A 17,598-nucleotide genomic window follows, 5' to 3' on the forward strand; every position below is an offset into this window, starting at 1 on the left:
GAAACGCAAAAACTTTTTCTAGTAGAAAATATGTTCCCATCTTCGTCAAACAACCTAAAAAGAGGTATTGTTCAATATAGTATGACATTACTATTCTTCAAAAATAATTCTGTGTTTGAACATAATAATATGAAATTATAATTGAATAAATCATCGTAACACATCTATTGAAACTTGACAATTTAAATTAAATCACTTTGGGTTATGGTTAAAGTAAAACCTATTAATGAAATAAATGTAGTAAATAATATTAAAAGATTTATATAGCTAAGGCAAGTATTATGAATTAACATTACAAGCTAATGGTTTTTCCCAAACCTTTATTCAGACTTTTAACAAATTTTCAATTGTTACACTACTATTAATTTACTATCAATTACATTCAATAATCATTTAACGTACATTGCATAAAACCTATATAATTATCAGTATCTTCCAGTTAATTTTCAATGTAAGATGATGATACTTTCCCAAGTGGTATGAATGCAAAGTCATGTCTCAGCAAGCCTTGAGTGATCAGCTGTACTGCCATCTAAAAAAAAGTAGTCGATTAAATAAGTATAATAGTTGGAGAAACAATAATTATGATAAATAATAAAAGAAAGTACAAATCTACCAGATGTTTTTTTTCAATATGAAATACATATGAATTTTTAATATTTGTCTAAATTATCATATAAAAATACGTTTTATAATGTTTATGAAGTATAATCTTAAGTGAAATAATGAAAGTTAATAATAATAAATTATAATTTCTTGCTTAATCTAATGGTCTTAGTATGATGACACTAACATGAGAATTGAGTGATTAATAAGCAGTTAAAAATATGAATTTGTAATTTTTGTCCAAATTATCATATAAAAACATGTTTTATAGTGTAAGTGAAGTAAAAGCTTAAATTAAATAATTGAAAGTTAATAATAGAAAATTAGAAATCTTTTATGAATCTAATGGTCAGAGTTTGATGACACTAACATGAGAATTAAGTGTTCTATAAGGAGTTAAAAATATGAATTTTTAATATTTGTCTAAATTATCATATAAAAACATGTATTAAGGTGTTTATGAAGTATAAGCTTAAGTGAAATTAATGAAAGTTAATAATAATAAATTATAATTTCTTGCTTAATCTAATGGTCTGAAGTTGAAAACATTAACATGAGAATTGAGTGTTCTATAAGCAGTTAAAAATATGAATTTGTAATATTTGACTAAATTATGTTATAAAAACACGTTTTAAGGTGTTTATGAAGTATAAGCTAAAGTGAAATTAATAAATGTTAATAATAATTAATTATAATTTCTTGCTTAATCTAATGGTCTGAAGTTGAAAACATTAACATGAGAATTGAGTGATTAATAAGCAGTGAAAAATATGAATTTGTAATTTTTGTCTAAATTATCATATAAAAACACGTATTAAGGTGTTTATGAAGTATAAGGTTAAATGATATTAATGAAAATTAATAATAGAAAATTTGTATAATTTTCTTAATCTAATGGTCAGAGTTTCTTGGCACTAACTTTTTGTTACACTAATGTTAATTTACTATCAATTACATTCGATAACCATTAAACGTACATTGCATAAAACCATTAATATTATCAGTATTTTCTAGTCCATTTTCCACGTAGGACATTGATACTTTCCGAAGTGGTAGAAATGTGAATTCATGTCTCAGCATGCATCGAGTGTTCTTTATACTGTCATCTGAAAAAATTTAGTAAGTTAAATTTGTAAAATAATTGGAGGATAAAATGTCACTACTACACACCATAAGGTGAACGAAAATCTTTTTATGACAACTAGTGTGTGGGAAACACTGAATAATTTAGAATTTAAAACAATCAAACAAAAACTAAAAGACAAACTACACTCATAATAGAAAATATTTGAATAAATTTTATAGTTGAAACATAAATACCAATAAAAATGTATAAATGCAAAAAGATATGAAATATAATCATTAAACAGATGATAAGACACATTAATTATGATAAGCAATCAAAGATATTAAAAATCTACCAGATGTTTTGTTGAATTTGAATGTAAAATAATTTTATCATAATATAAATACAATCATAGGATAATATAAAATTGACTGTTTGCAATATCATATGACATTACTATTGTTCATAAATAATTCTGATTTGAACATAATAATATGAAATTATAATTGAATAAATCATCGTAACACATCTACTGAAACTTGACAATTTAAATTAAATCACTTTGGGTTATGGTTAAAGTAAAACCAATTAAACGTAGTAAATAATATTAAAAGATTTTTATAGCTAAGGCAAGTATTATGAATTAACATTACAAGCTAACGGTGTTTCCCAAACCTTTATTCAGACTTTTAACAAATTTTCAATTGTTACACTACTATTAATTTACTATCAATTACATTCAATAATCATTTAACGTACATTGCATAAAACCTATATAATTATCAGTATCTTCCAGTTAATTTTCAATGTAAGATGATGATACTTTCCCAAGTGGTATGAATGCGAAGTCATGTCTCAGCAAGCCTTGAGTGATCTGCTGTACAGCCATCTAAAAAAAAGTAGTCGATTAAATAAATATAATAGTTGGAGAAACAATAATTATGATAAATAATAAAAGAAAGTACAAATCTACCAGATGTTTTTTTTCAATATGAAATACATATGAATTTTTAATATTTGTCTAAATTATCATATAAAAACACGTATTAAGGTGTTTATGAAGTATAAGCTTAAGTGAAATTAATGAAAGTTAATAATAATAAATTATAATTTCTTGCTTAATCTAATGGTATGAGCTTGAAAACATTAACATGAGAATTGAGTGTTCTATAAGGAGTTAAAGATATGAATTTTTAATATTTGTCTAAATTATCATATAAAAACTTGTATTAAGGTGTTTATGAAGTATAAGCTTAAGTGAAATTAATGAAAGTTAATAATAATAAATTATAATTTCTTGCTTAATCTAATGGTCTTAGTATGATGACACTAACATGAGAATTGAGTGATTAATAAGCAGTTAAAAATATGAATTTGTAATTTTTGTCTAAATTATCATATAAAAACATGTTTTATAGTGTAAGTGAAGTAAAAGCTTAAATTAAATAATTGAAAGTTAATAATAGAAAATTAGAAATCTTTTATGAATCTAATGGTCAGAGTTTGATGACACTAACATGAGAATTAAGTGTTCTATAAGGAGTTAAAAATATGAATTTTTAATATTTGTCTAAATTATCATATAAAAACACGTATTAAGGTGTTTATGAAGTATAAGCTTAAGTGAAATTAATGAAAGTTAATAATAATAATTTATAATTTCTTGCTTAATCTAATGGTCTGAGCTTGAAAACATTAACATGAGAATTGAGTGTTCTATAAGCAGTTAAAAATATGAATTTGTAATATTTGACTAAATTATCTTATAAAATCACGTTTTAAGGTGTTATTAATTATAAGCTTAAGTGAAATTAATGAAAAATATTAATAATAAATTATAATTTCTTGCTTAATCTAATGGTCTTAGTATGATGACACTTACTTGAGAATTGAGAGATTTATAAGCAGTGAAAAATATGAATTTGTAATATTTGACTAAATTATCATATAAAAAAAATGTTTTATAGTGTAAGTGAAGTAAAAGCTTAAATTAAATAATTGAAAGTTAATAATACAAAATTAGAAATCTTTTATGAATCTAATGGTCAGAGTTTGATGACACTAACATGAGAATTAAGTGTTCTATAAGGAGTTAAAAATATGAATTTTTAATATTTGTCTAAATTATCATATAAAAACACGTATTAAGGTGTTTATGAAGTATAAGCTTAAGTGAAATTAATGAAAGTTAATAATAATAAATTATAATTTCTTGCTTAATCTAATGGTCAGAGTTTGATGACACTAACATGAGAATTAAGTGTTCTATAAGGAGTTAAAAATATGAATTTTTAATATTTGTCTAAATTATCATATAAAAACACGTATTAAGGTGTTATTAAGTATAAGCTTTAATTAAATAAGTGAATGTAAAAAATAGAAAATTAGAATTTCTTGCTTAATCTAATGGTCTGAGCTTGAAAACATTAACATGAGAATTAAGTGTTCTATAAGGAGTTAAAAATATGAATTTTTAATATTTGTCTAAATTATCATATAAAAACTTGTATTAAGGTGTTTATGAAGTATAAGCTTAAGTGAAATTAATGAAAGTTAATAATAATAAATTAGAATTTCTTGCTTAATCTAATGGTCTTAGTATGATGACACTAACATGAGAATTGAGTGATTTATAAGCAGTTAAGAGGACGTAGCACCCAAAGCGAAACGTATACAACGTCCAAGAGAATGCGCTGTTAGGTGTTTTCGCGATCCGCAAGCACGCGGCGTTAAGCCACGCCCACTATTCGCAGTCGACGGCTGCTCGTTCGGGAGCGTCGCTTATTATTAAATGAACGTTCTTCTGAATACTAATATGTCGCAATGTACTATTTTCTTGATAATCGCGCGCCGCGTACCCACCTTCTATTTTTTAAATTAAGTTACTGCTAGCATTTGTATATACACTAAAATATAGATCGTAAAAACTGTAATACAATATAGCTTGATTCGTATTTATACCTTTATTACTTCTAATTCAAATAAAATAAAATAAAATAATAATAATCAATATAGTTAACATAGTAAATAAAAATAACACAATTGAATTAATATTAAATTTTTGTGTTTCGTCTTTCACGTTAATCTGTTATTAAATAGCTGTTTTGCGATTTTCATTTGCTGTAAAATTATTTTTGACTCTCTTATGTCTGATTTCATAAATCTATATTTATAAACAGGATCCACGATTTCTGGCAGCAAACAGTTTAAATAAAACCTATAAGTATAAAATTGAATATTGATATACTTACTATATTTTATTAAAAACTAAATATTGGATTTAACAAAAGTTAAATCAATATTAATTCTAACAATGTTTACGTTTTTAATTTATCGACCATATGTGTGCTCCAAAAATCATCATCATATTTTATTATCTGGACTGACATCCAATTAGTCGTGTATATAATAAAAAAGCATTGTTCCTTTTGAGAAATATGCAATTGTCCTTGAATTATAGCTAGGTATTGGGTATTCAGTATTTATATCGTTGTTTGCCTATAGTACCTACTTCAGAAACTGTTCCATATCTTTTACAAATGATGGATCATCGACTTCTCTTATACCTATAATAACGTAAACAATACGACAGTTATTAATTAGATATAATTAAGTTTATTTATTACAATTTACAATAATATATGAGCTTATCATTACATACCGTCTAATATGTCTGCGTTACCATAATGTTCGTCTGGTTTGGAACTAGCTTTTGGTCGTCGTTTTACTTTATATTTAAGTTTGGTTCGATTAACAAATTAGAGAATGATCAAAAAGATATGATACACATAGTTGAAGACCAAGTTTCTATTTTAAGGAGCACAATAACAAATTTAAATGAAACCATAACAACATTTAATGACAATAAATTATTATTTGATAAAAATATGAAAAAAATTGAAAACACTATTAACACCATGAGTATTGAATTAACAGACGAAAATAAACAAATTATTATTCTAAGATTAATATCCCTGATTGAAAATAATATTAGTGAATTAGATATATTTGTAACGAGGTTACAAAGAATAATTTCAAACGTTCAAACGAATAAATTGGATGTTTTTATAATTACACCAGATCAGTTTTTGTCGGAAATAAAACGAATGGAAAATATCCTGCCGGAAAATTTACAATTCCCTATAAAATTTAATGAAGATAATATACAAGAAATATACAAAATATTACACATAGACCTTCACCCAATGAACGATAGACTAATATTTTCAATAAAAATTCCATTATGTATCATCGACATTTTCAAATTATATTATATTCTACCGATATATGTTCCAATCAATGAATTAGGACAATTTATACATATGACTGAAAATCCAATGTACTTAATAACAGACGATTTGGTGACAAATTATTTTATTTGGTCTAATATCAATAACTGTGTAAAAGTTGCTAACACTTTTGTTTGTGGTTTTAATGAAATCATACACAATAGTGTTACTGATCCCATTTGTGTAACAGAAATATTAAAAAATTCTATAGCCAAACCTACCCAATGTGATACTTATATCACTGAATTTAAAAAAGAGTTATGGTACCCATCATATTTCAAAAATAATTGGTACTTTGTATGTGTAAAGCCTACTATAATCACGATAATTTGTAATAAACGATCTTTTATTCATAGGCTAACATTAAAAAGTTCTGGTAAATTATTCCTGAAAGCTGGTTGTCTTGCTCAAACGACTCAGGGCGTTATAATAACAGAACAAATATTAGAATCGTCATTTGTAACACAACCTTTAGAGTTAAGCCTTTTAAATGATTCGTGCTGTCAGTGCCGTAACTAGACTACTTGAGGCCTGTGTGCAAGCCCAAATCTTGAGGCCCAACTATAAATTTTTCCAATAGATACCACAAATAATTTTTAACAAATATATGTCTTATAGCTGGGGGTCATTCTGAAAATATATGTGACACCCAGAATGGTAAAAATTGCTTAGTTAATTTATAATAATAATAATTATTATTATTATTATTATATTATGTATGATTCTTTTGTAAATCTACATTTGCAAAAACCATATAATACATTTGAATTTTGAAGTGTTAAAAAATTTAACATAATAACATCACCAATAATAAAATAGATAAGGGAAATTAATAAACAAAATATATTGAATTTTAAAACATTCTACAGTTATCTATATTTCTATTTCAAAAAATTCTTTTTTCTAGCTTTTACATTAGCAAATTTATCAATAATAGTATCTACATCGATTCGCGATGTATTAAGCCTCTCAATATTTAATACAGCAATATTGTTTAGTCGATCTTGTGATATCGTATTCCGTAGATAATTTTTAATCAGTTTAAGTTTGGAAAATGAACGTTCTGCTGAAGCTGATGTCACAGGAATAGTCATAAATATACAACAACTTGTAAAAATATCAGGAAATATAATTGTTAAATCATTACTAATTAAATATTCTGCTAAATTTTGAATAGTCATTTTTTTTAAATTTTCACTTTTTAAATTAGTTTTTAAAAAATTCTTCAATGATAAAATTTGCCGTGTGAAATCTGAGCTGACATCATCTCTGTATTTATTTATAAAATCATAAGATGATCCTATCAATTTTTCTTCTGATATTGTAGTCATTGTGTTTGGTATTAATATACCAAAATTATCATTAATTACTTGCATGCCAATAAATCTCTCTTTGAGCTTTTGTAAAGTAGTATCTATTAAAGGATTAAATATGGTCACTTTAAAATTATCTTCTGTTACGGTCAGCCTTCTATCATTATCAAACTCATCATGGAACTTAGTTGCAAATCGTTGACGTTTGTGAAGAAACATAAATGGTATATTCCAAAATTTGCATACAGTTTTAGAGTTATCTACAAATGTATCATACTCATCTCTTAGTTTTGAAATTTCTGCATGCGCATTTTTTAACAGCTCAAATGCTTGTTGTAAATCTATAGAAACAGATTGCAGAATTTTGGAAACAACAAACAAAGACTTCAATATTTTTTCCCAAATACATAAAAGTAAAACAAACTCTGCTGATTCAAGTTTCTTTTTAAGAGCTGTGGCTATATTAATTTCATCTTTTTTAGTACTAGTTAACTGAATTCTTGTAAAAGCTTTTAAAACATCCACAAAACGCTGTTTCAATGAAAATAATGCATTGTGGCGCGCCTCCCAACGCGTAGCGCATACCTTTTTTAATGTTATTTTTCTTAATTTTGAACTTTCTTCTTCTCCAAGAGCTAGTTGAGACCATCGCGGTGCACTGGAACTAAAAAAATTGTATACATCTTGAACAGTTTCAAAAAACGTTGATATTTCTCTAGTACTTTTGGCAGCATCGCTTATGACCAAATTTAAATTATGAGAGCAACAATGTACAAATGTGGCATTTGGTACTATTTCAAGAATTCTTTTTTGAACACCTGAGTTAGCACCACTCATGACAGCTGCTCCATCATATCCCTGACCTCTACATTTTTCTATATTTAATCGATATGAGGATAAAGTATGTTGCAAAAGTTCAGCATAATCAGAGGCACCGTGTTTTTTTAATAAAAAAAACCCTAAAAATGATTCTCTAATTTCTATATGCTTTTTTTCATAATCAACAACAGTGTAACGAATGATAAGACTAACTTGATCTTCTTTAGTTATATCTTGTGTTGAGTCTATGATAACTGAGAAAAAACAACTTGATCTAATGTCATCACAAATTATACGACAAAGATCAGAAGATAAAATATCTATTATTTCGTTCTGGATCAATGGACTGAGATACTTAATTTTTTGTTTTTCGTCATTCATTATATTATTTAAGACGGGATCAAACTCTGCAAGTAATTTAACAGTTCGTAAAAAATTACCTTCATTAGGATTTTTTATCTTCAAACTACCTTCATTACCACGCAATCCTGAATTACCGGCAGTCAAACATAAAATGATTTTTATTATACGTTTTAATACATTTCTCCATAACATAGCCTCTTGAGAGTACTGATTTTCTATATTTATATCTATAGTTTGGTTTTTAATCCATAAAGATCTAACTTTAGATGCATACAAGTGTTGTATGGATGCTTCGTGCCGTTGTATACTTTGGGATAAATGTTGCCAATCACTCACACCTTCTATCCATTCTTTATTGAATTTCCCACTCATTCGATCAGCGAATAGCCAACACGTTTCACAATATGCCACATCTAACAACACTGAATAACATAGCCAATCACGTGGAATTTTTAAACCACCTTTTGTTACCATATAGTAATAATGTAAAGAAAAACATCTGTTTTCAGTCCTGGGAAATTCTATGCTAGGCCTACATGAGCCAAATTTCAGTATGCTTCTTTTCAATGTATCTGTTACTGCTTCATCAAATTTTCCACGGTCGGTTGGGTAATCTGATTTTAAGTCTAGTTCATAGCCCATACCGCAAACATTATTTTCTAACAGATAATATATTAGATTATAATTTATAAGATAGATAGAAAAAGGTTCAAATAGAAAACAGATCAGTCAACATAAAATATTACTCAAAAAAATACCTGTATCCTTGTTTTGTTCAGTTTCAATATTATATTTTGATGTTAATGTTTGTCCATCGGCATCATCCTGAACTAGTTCATGAATATCTAAAATTAAAAATAAAAATAGTAATGATTTTAAAAACAGAGGTAAACATAGTAAAAGTAGTAAACATACTTGAAATTGTCATATCCGAGACTGTGTCTATATTGTCGGTTTTTGTAACACTTGAATTCAAGTCTTGTAATCCAAGAGGGCCTAAAAAGTTATTTTATTAATATATAAATTATAAGTAATAAGTATATAGAAAAAATTTAATAAATATGATTGATTACATTTAATTTTGAGACATGGTTATTAATATTAATTTTATAATATGTGAGTGCGGAGCAGTGTTGGGAAGTAGGTAACTAAACATAAGTTACAAGTTACTGTAACAAAATTACTGCTAGTAATTTGTATGTATTTAAATAACTTGTTGGTATTAATATTACAAAACTACTGGTTACTTTTTTTTCTTTTAATATTATCAAAAATTATTGATATATAATGTATATATCAATATATATGTATTGTATAGGTATAGGTATTAAAAATGTATAACATAATATCATATAAGTATTTAGCATTTTTATTTATAAATCAAACATTCTTTACTGTGATATTTTTCTTATAGTTATAGCTACACTTATTGCTTATTTGACATAATCAATGTTACTTTAAAAAAAGGAATTGCTATTGTAATTTGTAATTAAGTTGTCAAAAGTAGTATAATTTGACTCCCCTTCATAAAAAGTAACTTAAGAGTAATTTAGTTACAATTTTGAAAAAGAATCAGTAATCAATTTTATATTTTGATGGTATGTCCATCATCATGAACTGGCTGAACTAGCTGATGAATATTAAAAATTAAAAATAAATAGGTATAGTAAGAATTTTTTCACAGGTGAACACAAGTAAAAGTAGCTAGTAAAACATACTTGAAATTACTGTTAATCTGTGAAATATAATTGTATACAAATCCCCAAAATTGTTAAAACACAGAATAAAACTGTACAAATAAAATAGGTAGGTATACATTTTTGAATTTTTTTATATAATTATTTAGTCAACTACTCATGTTTAATTGGTTAGTGGTTAAAACTCTTGATTAGTACCTAATAACTTAGGTAATAACTTAGCCATTTAATATTGTAAACTACAAAAATATGATTATAAAATAACTTACCTTTAGCCCAACAAAGTAAGGAACTTGACAATTTTTTATTTTCTTCCTGACGTTTACATTTTATTTTTCGTTTTTCACAACCACTCAAAAATGTTCTTTTTGACATAATTGAAGGAACTTATAAATAAAATGTAAATACAGTATACACGGTACACGCTTTACTAGACTGTACTTAGAACTTAATTCAAAAGTGTACATTAACACCGATGCGCATTCAAAATAGATCAAAAGCAAGCAGTCTGCTGTATACAAATAGTTTGAATGCGTTTTGGTAAGACTGGGAGGGAAGGGAAAACGGCAGTATTAGAAATTCCAGCCGATAAGCAGCCAATACGTTACAATATCAAAACTATTAATAGATATGATAATAATAATAACAACAATAATAACGTCATAATAACGAAAAGTCAGACTAAAATAGCTATAATTTTACTTCTTAATTTCAATAAGGGCCACAGTGTATAGTATAAGTAAATAACATTGGTTTAATTTCCAAATAAATAATAAATATTTGATATTATTTTATGTCATTAGATTTTTGAATTTTTGGGGCCCCTTAATTAAGTATGAGGCCCGTGGCCCGTGTGCAATGCACACTCTGCACACCCGGTTTTTACGGCACTGCGTGCTGTAATATTGCAGTTAATCGACTATATCCGAAACCCATTCATTTAGATGAAATTAAAAATTAAAAATTTGATAAAGAGTCTTTCGATAAAATAAACGCAAAATTAGATCAACAAGAAAAATTATTAAATTCACTTACATTAGAAAAAACCTATGAATTTGTAAATACAAATAAATATTTGATTACGATAATAGCTGTTATATTATTATACTTAAGTACTTATTAAAAATAAAAAAAATTTTATCAACAATAAATTATTATACAAAAAATATTCTTCAATTGAAAAAAAAAATATTTTAATCATATGTTGAAAAACTTCAACATTACGATAGATGATTTTATACAGTAGCAGTAGCGCAAATAATATGAATAACGAATATAAATACGAACAATAATATTCATACCAATCATACATTCATACTCAGTATTATTATTTCACGTATCGATAATTATTTGAGTATTTATAAACCATGCGCGGTCACGATAAGAAAACTCGTTTTGGTCTATGGTACGGTACTGTACGCGGGGTGGAGGAATGAAGACCGAGTATCGAAGGCTGCCGCTGACGATGAGCGCAGCACATGTCCGAGCGTAATTATACTTTTTTTTACCGTAAAACATGTTTTCGTACTTCCAATAATACGGCTTACTGAAGGGTTATAAAGCAAAAACACCTATAATAAAAAATGTAGAGGAGAATTTTATCTAGAATCGTATAGAGCCCAATTTTTGATATCTTTTTTCAATCGTCCAATATATCACAATGAATTTTATGGTTTTTTTTACTATTTATTGTTTTAATTATTTGAATAATTAATAAAAATATCGAAAATCAGGCTCTATACGATTCTAGATAAAATTCTCCTCTACAAATTTCATAATAGGTGTTTTTCTCGTAAAACCCTTCAGTAAGCCGTATTATTGGAAGTACGAAAACATGTTTTTACGGCATATTTTTCTGGGGTGCCACGTCCTCTTAAAAATATGGATTTGTAATATTTGACTAAATTATCATATAAAAATACGTTTTATAATGTTTATGAAGTATAATCTTAAGTGAAATAATGAAAGTTAATAATAATAAATTATAATTTCTTGCTTAATCTAATGGTCTTAGTATGATGACACTAACATGAGAATTGAGTGATTAATAAGCAGTTAAAAATATGAATTTGTAATTTTTGTCTAAATTATCATATAAAAACATGTTTTATAGTGTAAGTGAAGTAAAAGCTTAAATTAAATAATTGAAAGTTAATAATAGAAAATTAGAAATCTTTTATGAATCTAATGGTCAGAGTTTGATGACACTAACATGAGAATTAAGTGTTCTATAAGGAGTTAAAAATATGAATTTTTAATATTTGTCTAAATTATCATATAAAAACATGTATTAAGGTGTTTATGAAGTATAAGCTTAAGTGAAATTAATGAAAGTTAATAATAATAAATTATAATTTCTTGCTTAATCTAATGGTCTGAAGTTGAAAACATTAACATGAGAATTGAGTGTTCTATAAGCAGATAAAAATATGAATTTGTAATATTTGACTAAATTATGTTATAAAAACACGTTTTAAGGTGTTTATGAAGTATAAGCTAAAGTGAAATTAATAAATGTTAATAATAATTAATTATAATTGCTTGCTTAATCTAATGGTCTGAAGTTGAAAACATTAACATGAGAATTGAGTGATTAATAAGCAGTGAAAAATATGAATTTGTAATTTTTGTCTAAATTATCATATAAAAACACGTATTAAGGTGTTTATGAAGTATAAGGTTAAATGATATTAATGAAAATTAATAATAGAAAATTTGTATAATTTTCTTAATCTAATGGTCAGAGTTTCTTGGCACTTACTTTTTGTTACACTAATGTTAATTTACTATCAATTACATTCGATAACCATTAAACGTACATTGCATAAAACCATTAATATTATCAGTATTTTCTAGTCCATTTTCCACGTAGGACATTGATACTTTCCGAAGTGGTAGAAATGTGAATTCATGTCTCAGCATGCATCGAGTGTTCTTTATACTGTCATCTGAAAAAATTTAGTAAGTTAAATTTGTAAAATAATTGGAGGATAAAATGTCACTACTACACACCATAAGGTGAACGAAAATCTTTTTATGACAACTAGTGTGTGGGAAACACTGAATAATTTAGAATTTAAAACAATCAAACAAAAACTAAAAGACAAACTACACTCATAATAGAAAATATTTGAATAAATTTTATAGTTGAAACATAAATACCAATAAAAATGTATAAATGCAAAAAGATATGAAATATAATCATTAAACAGATGATAAGACACATTAATTATGATAAGCAATCAAAGATATTAAAAATCTACCAGATGTTTTGTTGAACTTGAATGTAAAATAATTTTATCATAATATAAATACAATCATAGGATAATATAAAATTGACTGTTTGCAATATCATATGACATTACTATTGTTCATAAATAATTCTGATTTGAACATAATAATATGAAATTATAATTGAATAAATCATCGTAACACATCTACTGAAACTTGACAATTTAAATTAAATCACTTTGGGTTATGGTTAAAGTAAAACCAATTAAACGTAGTAAATAATATTAAAAGATTTTTATAGCTAAGGCAAGTATTATGAATTAACATTACAAGCTAACGGTGTTTCCCAAACCTTTATTCAGACTTTTAACAAATTTTCAATTGTTACACTACTATTAATTTACTATCAATTACATTCAATAATCATTTAACGTACATTGCATAAAACCTATATAATTATCAGTATCTTCCAGTTAATTTTCAATGTAAGATGATGATACTTTCCCAAATGGTATGAATGTGATGTCATGTCTCAGCAAGCCTTGAGTGATCTGCTGTACTGCCATCTAAAAAAAAGTAGTCGATTAAATAAATATAATAGTTGGAGAAACAATAATTATGATAAATAATAAAAGAAAGTACAAATCTACCAGATGTTTTTTTTCAATATGAAATACATATGAATTTTTAATATTTGTCTAAATTATCATATAAAAACACGTATTAAGGTGTTTATGAAGTATAAGCTTAAGTGAAATTAATGAAAGTTAATAATAATAAATTATAATTTCTTGCTTAATCTAATGGTATGAGCTTGAAAACATTAACATGAGAATTGAGTGTTCTATAAGGAGTTAAAGATATGAATTTTTAATATTTGTATAAATTATCATATAAAAACACGTATTAAAGTGTTATTAAGTATAAGCTTTAATTAAATAAGTGAATGTAAAAAATAGAAAATTAGAATTTCTTGCTTAATCTAATGGTCTGAGCTTGAAAACATTAACATGAGAATTAAGTGTTCTATAAGGAGTTAAAAATATGAATTTTTAATATTTGTCTAAATTATCATATAAAAACTTGTATTAAGGTGTTTATGAAGTATAAGCTTAAGTGAAATTAATGAAAGTTAATAATAATAAATTATAATTTCTTGCTTAATCTAATGGTCTTAGTATGATGACACTAACATGAGAATTGAGTGATTAATAAGCAGTTAAAAATATGAATTTGTAATTTTTGTCTAAATTATCATATAAAAACATGTTTTATAGTGTAAGTGAAGTAAAAGCTTAAATTAAATAATTGAAAGTTAATAATAGAAAATTAGAAATCTTTTATGAATCTAATGGTCAGAGTTTGATGACACTAACATGAGAATTAAGTGTTCTATAAGGAGTTAAAAATATGAATTTTTAATATTTGTCTAAATTATCATATAAAAACACGTATTAAGGTGTTTATGAAGTATAAGCTTAAGTGAAATTAATGAAAGTTAATAATAATAATTTATAATTTCTTGCTTAATCTAATGGTCTGAGCTTGAAAACATTAACATGAGAATTGAGTGTTCTATAAGCAGTTAAAAATATGAATTTGTAATATTTGACTAAATTATCTTATAAAATCACGTTTTAAGGTGTTATTAATTATAAGCTTAAGTGAAATTAATGAAAAATATTAATAATAAATTATAATTTCTTGCTTAATCTAATGGTCTTAGTATGATGACACTTACTTGAGAATTGAGTGATTTATAAGCAGTGAAAAATATGAATTTGTAATATTTGACTAAATTATCATATAAAAAAAATGTTTTATAGTGTAAGTGAAGTAAAAGCTTAAATTAAATAATTGAAAGTTAATAATACAAAATTAGAAATCTTTTATGAATCTAATGGTCAGAGTTTGATGACACTAACATGAGAATTAAGTGTTCTATAAGGAGTTAAAAATATGAATTTTTAATATTTGTCTAAATTATCATATAAAAACACGTATTAAGGTGTTATTAAGTATAAGCTTTAATTAAATAAGTGAATGTAAAAAATAGAAAATTAGAATTTCTTGCTTAATCTAATGGTCTGAGCTTGAAAACATTAACATGAGAATTAAGTGTTCTATAAGGAGTTAAAAATATGAATTTTTAATATTTGTCTAAATTATCATATAAAAACTTGTATTAAGGTGTTTATGAAGTATAAGCTTAAGTGAAATTAATGAAAGTTAATAATAATAAATTAGAATTTCTTGCTTAATCTAATGGTCTTAGTATGATGACACTAACATGAGAATTGAGTGATTAATAAGCAGTTAAAAATATGAATTTGTAATTTTTGTCTAAATTATCATATAAAAACATGTTTTATAGTGTAAGTGAAGTAAAAGCTTAAATTAAATAATTGAAAGTTAATAATAGAAAATTAGAAATCTTTTATGAATCTAATGGTCAGAGTTTGATGACACTAACATGAGAATTAAGTGTTCTATAAGGAGTTAAAAATATGAATTTTTAATATTTGTCTAAATTATCATATAAAAACACGTATTAAGGTGTTTACTGTTTATGAAGTATAAGCTTAAGTGAAATTAATGAAAGTTAATAATAATAAATTATAATTTGTTGCTTAATCTAATGGTCTGAGCTTGAAAACATTAACATGAGAATTGAGTGTTCTATAAGGAGTTAAAAATATGAATTTTTAATATTTGTCTAAATTATCATATAAAAACACGTATTAAGGTGTTTATGAAGTATAAGCTTAAGTGAAATTAATGAAAATTAATAATAGAAAATTTGTATAATTTTCTTAATCTAATGGTCTGAGTTTCTTGGCACTAACTTTTTGTTACACTAATGTTAATTTACTATCAATTACATTCCATAACCATTAAACGTACATTGCATAAAACCATTAATATTATCAGTATTTTCTAGTCCATATTCCACGTAGGACATTGATACTTTCCGAAGTGGTAGAAATGTGAATTCATGTCTCAGCATGCATCGAGTGTTCTTAAACTGTCATCTGAAAAAATTTAGTCAGTTAAATTTGTAAAATAATTGGAGGATAAAATGTCACTACTACACACCATAAGGTGAACGAAAATCTTTTTATGACAACTAGTGTGTGGGAAACACTGAATAATTTAGAAGTTAAAACAATCAAACAAAAATTAAAAGACAAACTACACTCATAATAGAAAATATTTGAATAAATTTTACAGTTAAAACATAAATACAAATAAAAATGTATAAATGCAAAAAGATATGAAATATAATCATTAAACAGATGATAAGACACATTAATTATGATAAGCAATCAAAGATATTAAAAATCTACCAGATGTTTTGTTGAATTTGAATGTAAAATAATTTTATCATATAAATACAATCATAGGATAATATAAAATTGACTGTTTGCAATATCATATGACATTACTATTCTTCATAAATAATTCTGATTTGAACATAATAATATGAAATTATAATTGAATAAATCATCGTAACACATCTACTGAAACTTGACAATTTAAATTAAATCACTTTGGGTTATGGTTAAAGTAAAACCAATTAAACGTAGTAAATAATATTAAAAGATTTTTATAGCTAAGGCAAGTATTATGAATTAACATTACAAGCTAACGGTGTTTCCCAAACCTTTATTCAGACTTTTAACAAATTTTCAATTGTTACACTACTATTAATTTACTATCAATTACATTCAATAATCATTTAACGTACATTGCATAAAACCTATATAATTATCAGTATCTTCCAGTTAATTTTCAATGTAAGATGATGATACTTTCCCAAGTGGTATGAATGCGAAGTCATGTCTCAGCAAGCCTTGAGTGATCTGCTGTACTGCCATCTAAAAAAAAGTAGTCGATTAAATAAATATAATAGTTGGAGAAACAATAATTATGATAAATAATAAAAGAAAGTACAAATCTACCAGATGTTTTTTTTCAATATGGAATACATATGAATTTTTAATATTTGTCTAAATTATCATATAAAAACACGTTTTATATTGTTTATGAAGTATAAGCTTAAGTGCAATTAATGAAAGTTAATAATAATAAATTAGAATTTCTTGCTTAATCTAATGGTCTTAGTATGATGACACTAACATGAGAATTGAGTGATTTATAAGCAGTTAAAAATATGGATTTGTAATATTTGACTAAATTATCATATAAAAACA

At 25.2% G+C, this 17,598-nt stretch overlaps 3 protein-coding genes and 1 long non-coding RNA gene across 4 annotated transcripts; 1 reads left to right on the top strand and 3 right to left on the bottom strand.

Annotated features, from left to right (window-relative positions):
* Positions 1 to 209: 209 nt before the first annotated feature.
* Positions 210 to 16,410, bottom strand: LOC132927396 (uncharacterized). The gene is made up of 6 exons (XR_009661716.1): positions 16,289 to 16,410; positions 13,821 to 13,950; positions 12,973 to 13,101; positions 2,432 to 2,561; positions 1,584 to 1,712; positions 210 to 532 (listed from the first exon to the last, which is right to left on the bottom strand). It is a non-coding gene; the product is annotated as an uncharacterized LOC132927396 (long non-coding RNA).
* On the top strand, positions 5,320 to 11,324 carry LOC132928013 (uncharacterized). The gene is given in 3 exon segments (XM_060992573.1): positions 5,320 to 6,472; positions 7,910 to 7,912; positions 11,065 to 11,324. Coding segments are annotated over 3 exon segments (1,329 nt in total). The 5' UTR covers positions 5,320 to 5,358; the 3' UTR covers positions 11,277 to 11,324.
* Positions 6,843 to 7,433, bottom strand: LOC132926374 (uncharacterized). The gene has a single exon (XM_060990727.1). It carries the CDS (start codon positions 7,335 to 7,337, stop codon positions 6,843 to 6,845), a length of 495 nt encoding a protein of 164 aa, XP_060846710.1. The 5' UTR covers positions 7,338 to 7,433.
* On the bottom strand, positions 7,990 to 9,545 carry LOC132923832 (zinc finger MYM-type protein 1-like). The gene is made up of 3 exons (XM_060987807.1): positions 9,372 to 9,545; positions 8,067 to 9,301; positions 7,990 to 8,010 (listed from the first exon to the last, which is right to left on the bottom strand). The coding sequence occupies exons 2-3, from the start codon at positions 9,096 to 9,098 to the stop codon at positions 7,990 to 7,992; spliced, it is 1,053 nt and encodes a 350-aa protein (XP_060843790.1). The 5' UTR covers positions 9,099 to 9,301; positions 9,372 to 9,545.
* Positions 16,411 to 17,598: the final 1,188 nt, after the last annotated feature.

This window comes from Rhopalosiphum padi, chromosome 3, assembly GCF_020882245.1.
Source record: "Rhopalosiphum padi isolate XX-2018 chromosome 3, ASM2088224v1, whole genome shotgun sequence".
NCBI lineage: Eukaryota > Metazoa > Arthropoda > Insecta > Hemiptera > Aphididae > Rhopalosiphum > Rhopalosiphum padi.

What these genes read in the sequence shown, in the direction of transcription:
- LOC132926374 (XM_060990727.1), bottom strand. Translation starts at nt 7,337, where the DNA reads ATGCAAGTAATTAATGATAATTTTGGTATATTAATACCAAACACAATG.
- LOC132923832 (XM_060987807.1), bottom strand. Translation starts at nt 9,098, where the DNA reads ATGGGCTATGAACTAGACTTAAAATCAGATTACCCAACCGACCGTGGA. An exon ending in AAAAAAGAATTCTTGAAATA is followed by an intron (nt 8,011 to 8,066) that starts GTACCAAATGCC and finishes TTTGGTCATAAG; the next exon opens with CGATGCTGCCAAAAGTACTA.